This window comes from Oncorhynchus nerka, linkage group LG2, assembly GCF_034236695.1.
Source record: "Oncorhynchus nerka isolate Pitt River linkage group LG2, Oner_Uvic_2.0, whole genome shotgun sequence".
Lineage (NCBI taxonomy): Eukaryota > Metazoa > Chordata > Actinopteri > Salmoniformes > Salmonidae > Oncorhynchus > Oncorhynchus nerka.
Window position 1 is genome coordinate 18,307,449 of NC_088397.1, and position 7,591 is coordinate 18,315,039.

At 41.5% G+C, this 7,591-nt stretch overlaps 1 protein-coding gene across 1 annotated transcript; it reads left to right on the forward strand.

Moving 5' to 3' along the window:
- Positions 1-464: 464 nt before the first annotated feature.
- Positions 465-7,150, forward strand: LOC115120035 (zinc finger protein 239-like). The gene is made up of 2 exons (XM_029648936.2): positions 465-818; positions 4,752-7,150. Exons 1-2 carry the CDS (start codon positions 626-628, stop codon positions 5,498-5,500), a joined length of 942 nt encoding a protein of 313 aa, XP_029504796.2. The 5' UTR covers positions 465-625; the 3' UTR covers positions 5,501-7,150.
- The last annotated feature ends 441 nt before the right edge of the window (positions 7,151-7,591 follow it).

Genomic DNA, 7,591 nt, shown 5'->3' on the forward strand with positions numbered 1-7,591 from the left:
TGTTATTTCATAGTTTTGATGTCTTTACTATTATTCTACAATGTAGAAAATAAGAAAAATGTAAAACCCTTGAATGAGTAGGTGTGTCCAAACTTTTGACTTGTATATTCACCTGTATTTACTCCACAAAAATGAAACACTAATTAGCTACTAATGTGGCTTTCATAAAGAACTATAATTCACTATAGGAAAAATGAATGGTGGAAAGGCGATTGGAACCATTTCCCTGTTTGACCACTAGATTTGATGGGTATTATGATACCTCCACTGTGGGGCTCTATTGCAACTTTAATTAGAAGGTACTAACAGACAAGGCAAAGGCATGAATAAAACGGCGTCTTGGGACCCACATTGAAACTGAGGGCAAAACTCTGCTTTGTCCAGATAATGGGCTGGATCCAATAACTGGTTTTCGAATGAAATGCTCCAAAACAGCAGGTGGCGCTAATGTAATGCAGTATTTTTTTCTGCCGACCAGCTTTTGTGAAAGGAGAACACTATCAATTTTTTCTTTTTTTAAAATATAGAAATTGTTCAAAGGGCGCTAAGAAGATTCTTATAGAAAGGTTTCAACAAATATTTATTTGATTAAACGAACAGCTACACTTTCATAACCATTTCCAATATGTCGAAACTACAGTTGTTGAATGTGTTCGTCACCGAGCGTTTGTCGACAGCTGCTGTGGAGATATTCGTGGTCGTAGAGAAGACTATAGCAGAGTATCAGGAACAAATCTGCCGTTCAGCAAAGGAGAACGAGCGTCTACGGAGGCTGTTGGACATGGCTACCAAACCAGAGAGAACCTCACACAGAGCAGGTTTGTAGTGAAATACAGTTGTTGTACGAGATTTGACTTGTAGACCAATAGATTAGATTAATGTGACACATTGTGATATGCCAAAGGGGAGGTGAAGGGTGTAGCTTCATCCCAATATGGCGACTGGATTAAGGGCGAGTATAATGAAGTGGGTACGTCAAAAGCGCTCTGCTATGGGTTAGACGGTTTTGATTGGTGTTTTTTAAATTTTTCTTTGGGTTCTTACCATGTTGTTCAACTACTTTACATGCAGCTACTGTACCGTACCGCGAGAGTTTGGATGTCTGTTTTCAAGCTAGAGGACGAGTCTGAGCATTGGTGGAAAAAGTATTCAGTTGTCATACATGAGTAAAAGTAAATATACCATAATAGAAAATGCCTCAGATAAAAGTGAAAATCCTAGTAAAATATAGTACTACTAGTAAAAGTATTTGGTTTTAAATATAGTAAACACTAGAACGGTATACTGCCCTCGAAGGATCCCCCTTTATGCAAATGAGCAATCATTCTGACTGCAAAATTCTAACAGTGTAATGAATACATTTCATATGCTATCACCGAAATAATAATTTGATTGTGTTCATGATGGTCTTTGGTAACATTGGAAAATATTTGTTCCCTGATTCCAAGTAACAAAATAGCATTTTAATTAGTTGATGTAGGCTATATGTAAAAACACATTCCACTGTTAAATCAATTTTATTTGTGGAGTGCCTTTGTTACAACTATGAAACAGAAACTATATAATATGCGTTGGAACATGGTAACAGCTTCTTTTTATAAGTACTTTTGTTTGTACAAAATACTAGGGCTGAGTGATATGGACAAAATATCGTATCACAGTATTTTTCTAAATGTTGACAGTATTTTTCTAAATGTTGACAGTATTTGACGGTACTTTGTTTTTGAATATAAAAGTTAGACATTTGCTTTATGAGTAGTTCTTGACCCTAGGGTGGCCACACATCCATTCTAAGTTATTTCAATGGGTCTTACTCAGTCTAATTGTTTTCTAATGTTCAATTAAACTTCAACTCAAAATAATTTCCTGCACTCATTTGAGATTATTTCCACACTGTCACGTAGGGCTGCACGATATGGGCAAAAAAAAGTGAGGTAGCCTAGTGGTTCGAGCGTTGGACTAGTAACAAAGGTTGCAAGATCGAATCCCAGAGCTGACAAGGTAAAAAAAAAAATCTGTCGTTCTGCCCCTGAACAAGGCAGTTAACCCACTGTTCCTAGGCCGTCATTGAAAATAAGAATTTGTTCTTAACTGACTTGCCTAGTTTAATAAAGGTAAAATAAATAAATTAAATAAACTTGTGATTTAGATCAACACTTTGGTGAACTGTTGGAATCATGGAAAAATGATTATTCTAATTCTATAGCTAGAAGATAATAGTGGACACTTTGAATACAGTGTTGTTTGACAGGACACAAACAAAAATACCAGGGAGGAGTTAGTGTCAGGGTAGGAACCAAAGTGATGGTCAGTGTTTCTTTGGATAACCTATAATCTCTCTCTTAGCTACTTCATGTAGCTAACATATTTAAGCTTGGCCTATTCCTCATTGATTTAGAACATACTGTTGCACAAACATGCTGGTTTAGGCCTACACCATCACTGGTATCAGGTTGTATAGCTAGCTAAGTTTGCTCTGACTCAGTACATTTATTATCTAGCTAGCCAGATAACTAGCGATTAGCAGCTAACACAACTTAGCCACAACTTGCTAAGAAAAGACAAACTAGCAGTTTGTAGATGTTGTAGATTAAGAAGCAAAGTGGAAACAGCATCGTAGTTATCAACATTGTTGCATGTGCTGCATTGAACATGCAGACTGAATGCAAGTGTCCCGTGGTCGAGCAACAACAAATGCACTCGAGTGACAGGGGGTGGGGTAGGGCTAGGTCTGTGTGGAAAGCGGCATGAGAGTGCAGTGATGAAGTAGGGGAGTAAACTATAAAAGTGGACATTACATACAGCGTATCACATTTAACAAACCAAACATTCAAATACCCTTATAGAAGGTAAAGTAAAAACCCAAACCGGTCCGTGCATCAATACCGGTATATAGTAATATACGGTATACTGCCCAGCCCTACCACTGTCCAGTAAACAACTAAAATCTAAAACTGACCCTTATCTTAACCCTAACCTAACCTAATTTGAACTCATTCTGAAATTAAATATACACTGCTCAAAAAAATAAAGGGAACACTAAAATAACACATCCTAGATCTGAATGAATGATATTTTTATTAAATACTTTTTTCTTTACATAGTTGAATGTGCTGACAACAAAATCACACAAATTATCAATGGAAATCAAATGTATCAACCCATGGAGAACTGGATTTGGAGTCACACTCAAAATTAAAGTGGAAACCACACTACAGGCTGATCCAACTTTGATTTAATGTCCTTAAAACAAGTCAAAATGAGGCTCAGTAGTGTGTGTGGCCTCCACGTGCCTGTATGACCTCCCTACAACACCTGGGCATGCTCCTGATGAGGTGGCGGATGGTCTCCTGAGGGATCTCCTCCCAGACCTGGACTAAAGATGATCTGCCAACTCCCGGACAGTCTGTGGTGCAACGTGGCGTTGGTGGATGGAGCGAGACATGATGTCCCAGATGTGCTCAATTGGATTCAGGTCTGGCGAACGGGCGGGCCAGTCCATAGCATCAATGCCTTCCTCTTGCAGGAACTGCTGACACACTCCAGCAACATGAGGTCTAGCATTCTAGCATTGTCTTGCATTAGGAGGAACCCAGGGCCAACCGCACCAGCATATGGTCTCACAAGGGGTCTGAGGATCTCATCTCGGTACCTAATGGCAGTCAGGCTACCTTTGGCGAGCACATGGAGGGCTGTGCGACCCCCCCATAGAAATGCCACCCCACACCATGACTGACCCACTGCCAAACCGGTCATGCTGGAGGATGTTGCAGGCAGCAGAATGTTCTCCATGGCGTCTCCAGACTGTCACGTCTGTCACATGTGCTCAGTGTGAACCTGCTTTCATCTGTGAAGAGCACAGGGTGCCAGTGGCGAATTTGCCAATCTTGGTGTTCTCTGGCAAATGCCAAACGTCCTGCACGGTGTTTGGCTGTAAGCACAACCCCCACCTATGGATGTCGGGCCCTCATACCACCCTCATGGAGTCTGTTTCTGACCATTTGAGCAGACACATGCACATTTGTGGCCTGCTGGAGGTCATTTTGCAGGGCTCTGGCAGTGCTCCTCCTGCTCCTCCTTGCACAAAGGCGGAGGTAGCGGTCCTGCTGCTGGGTTGTTGCCCTCCTACGGCCTCCTCCACGTCTCCTGATGTACTGGCCTGTCTCCTGGTAGCGCCTCCATGCTCTGGACACTACGCTGACAGACACAGCAAACCTTCTTGCCACAGCTCGCATTGATGTGCCATCCTGGATGAGCTGCACTACCTGAGCCACTTGTGTGGGTTGTAGACTCCGTCTCATGCTACCACTAGAGTTAAAGCACCACCAGCATTCAAAAGTGACCAAAACAGGAAGCATAGGAACTGAGAAGTGGTCTGTAGTCACCACCTGCAGAACCACTACTTTATTGGGGGTGTCTTGCTAATTGCCTATAATTTGCACCTGTTGTCTATTCCATTTGCACAACAGCATGTGCAATTTATTGTCAATCAGTGTTGCTTCCTAAGTGGACAGTTTGATTTCACAGAAGTGTGATTGACTTGGAGTTACATTGTGTTGTTTAAGTGTTCCCTTTATTTTTTGAGCAGTGTATTTTTGTAGGTCAGGAGTGTCAGTATAGCCTTTTCTGTGCTGTAGTGTAGACTAGTCAACAAAATCGTTTTATTTTTGAGTGCAGAGGTCTTCCAAACAAAATTACAGGTATTGTATTAAGAAGTCAATATTGATTGACTATATTTTTTTCCTCTCCAGACTTCCAGCTACTGACTCCTGTCGTTCCCCCTGAGCAGCAAGAGTGGACCCCCAGTCTAGAGCAGAAGGACCCAGAACCCACACACATTAAAGAGGAACAACAGGAGCACAGACTCAGTCAGGAGGACTCACCTCAGCCCTCACATCTTTACCAAAACCAAACTGTGGATGATGTAGAGAGGAGCGCTCTACCTATCATCATAACTAAAGAGATCAAAACAGAACCTGATGGAGAGGACTACAGAGTAGCAGAACCAACCAGTGATCAGCCCCTTTCAGTTCATCCAGACTGCTCTGCTGCAGTGGAGAAGCCATATCAGTGTAAACAATGTGGCAACAGCTTCACACGTAAGGGACACTTGACCATCCATTCAAGGACACACACAGGAGAGAACCCCTATCAGTGCAAACAATGTGGCAAAAGGTTTAACCAGAAGAGCAACTTGACCATCCATACAAGGGTACACACAGGAGAGAATCCCTATCAGTGCAAACAATGTGGCAAAATGTTTAACCAGAAGGGACACTTGACCGTTCATTCAAGGATACATACAGGGGAGAGACCATATCAGTGTAAAGACTGTGACAAAGCCTTCAACCAGAAGATAGAATTGACATTGCATATGAGAGCTCATACAGGAGAGAGACCATATATCTGTCCTGTATGCAAGAAAGGTTACATCGCATTAAGCTATTTAAGACTTCATCAGCGTGTTCACAAAGGGGAGAAACCTTACCAGTGCAAATAATGTGGCAAATGCTTTGGTTATAAAGGAAGCTTGAAGTCTCATATGAGCACTCACACAAAAGCTTCAGCCTGAAGTGAGAGCAACAAATGATTACTCACTTGAATTTCTTGTTACATCCAACTTGTAAATAATTATTATATTTCCTGCCACTTGACAACAAAACAAATGTAGTTGTGTGTTAAAGGTTTTGTTTTTTCAATGTATGTTTTCAGGTTGTACTTTAGGATGTATAGCACTTTAGCACGTTGGAGGCAGCGATTTGTGTCACCTCGTTAGTCAGTATGTGTTACACCTGTGCTGGCCCTTGTGCTATTTAAGACTGGCTGGCCCAGTGCTTCAGTTGCCTTGAAATGTGGATGTTCGGTCAACACCTTTTTAGTTGGCTCTCCCTATTTCATTTATAGAAAATGTTTCATTTGTCTGATCTTCCCTGTATTTGTTTTGCACAACTTTTTGGTTTGTTTCCTGTCTTTTAAGTTTGGGTTTTTCGTGTTGGCCTCTTCTTGGGCAAATTTAGTGGGTGCTCGTGGTGGGTGTCATTTACGTTTCAGTTGTTGTGACTAGTCAACTTTCAGTGGATACCCCAACGAGTGTCTTTCAGAACCCCTCGTAAAACCCTGCCTGTTTCGTTTTGGTTGTCAGTGACTTTTTGTTACTTCCCCCTTCTGTTTGAGCAACGTTATGTGGTTTTGTAGCTGAGGAATGTAACAATGTGCGTGTGGAGTGTAAAGCATCACTCTATCCAATTTGTAAGCTAATTTTGGTGCTCACTTTTTTTGATGCCTTATTTGCCGTTATAATGAGGGAATTTGATTATGCTGGCCCGGGTGGGCAGAGTTTGCACCAGGTGAAAAGTTATTGCATCAGTTTGAGACTATGCTGCCTCACGGGTGTGATCCAATCACATGACAGGTCATAGCCAGGTGCACCGCGGTTCAGCCTAATCAAACTCCCTCACTTCTGTATCTAGCACAGAGCACACATTTGGATTTCTGAACAACGAGTTCTTATTCAATTGTTTAACAATAACATACAGGATATTTGGGCCACTATCTTCTATCTGTACTGACGTTAGAATATTGAAGTAGCCTATTACGTCTTTGACAATCTACATAATGCAGCAAATAATTTGTTGTAATAAAGTACTTTAAAAAAAAAATGGATGTCATTCATATTGGAGGATGTATTAAACCTGCCTATCAGCTCTATTTCCTGCCTCCTACCCCAACCCTATCCTGACCCATTAGGCAGATGGGAATGTATCTGGGCCTGTTTTCATAAAGCATCTTGGATGAGTGCTAAACTAGGATCAGATCACTCCTGTCCATTCATTATAATTGAAAAAGCTAAACTTATCCTAGATCAGCACTCCTACTTTGAAACGCTTTGAGAACACAACCCCTGACCCTGTGTTACTGTTTAGGATCAACATTTACCTCCTCCCAGTTGGTGCACCAAAGACATTACAGTATGAAGATGGGTAGAAACTGCTTCTCCAATAGAAATCCCGATCACACTTGTAGGCGATGCAATGGCGACATTGTGAATGCGCAGAAACGTCATTGGGTCTTACGGTCGCCCCGCCCCGAACTGCGCATGTGCAAATCAAAGGTACTCTTTTGAAATAAAGTTGTTTTTGACAAATGAAAACGTGTCAGTTTGTTACTTTCACAAGGTTGGAGTAATAGCATGTTCAATTACTTATTACAATGACTTAAATCTAGTTTGTGCCTTTTAGATTTAGAGAAAATGAAAAACAGAAAATGCTCTACAGGAATGATGGAGTCCATCTGAATCATCTTGGCTCCTGGACTCTGTCCACACATTTCCAGGATGCATTGAGACGATGACTTATCGATGATCCAAGCACAGCTCAGTTAAGCCCTACCATTTTGTCGCTGAGTTGTCATAATGCTGCAGCAAATGTACATTATCCCAATGGTGTTTGCAGACACAATGTAAGTAATCTAATTCATGTCCCCCTAACTGCCCTGAATGCCTCTGTTGATCCTACAGTTATTGTATGCAGTAATCATGTGCCTATGAACAGGAGTTCTACTGCTAGCACTGAGGCGGTGTGCCCTAGTAGGA

What these genes read in the sequence shown, in the direction of transcription:
- LOC115120035 (XM_029648936.2), top strand. Translation starts at nt 626, where the DNA reads ATGTCGAAACTACAGTTGTTGAATGTGTTCGTCACCGAGCGTTTGTCG. An exon ending in GAGAACCTCACACAGAGCAG is followed by an intron (nt 819 to 4,751) that starts GTTTGTAGTGAA and finishes TTTCCTCTCCAG; the next exon opens with ACTTCCAGCTACTGACTCCT.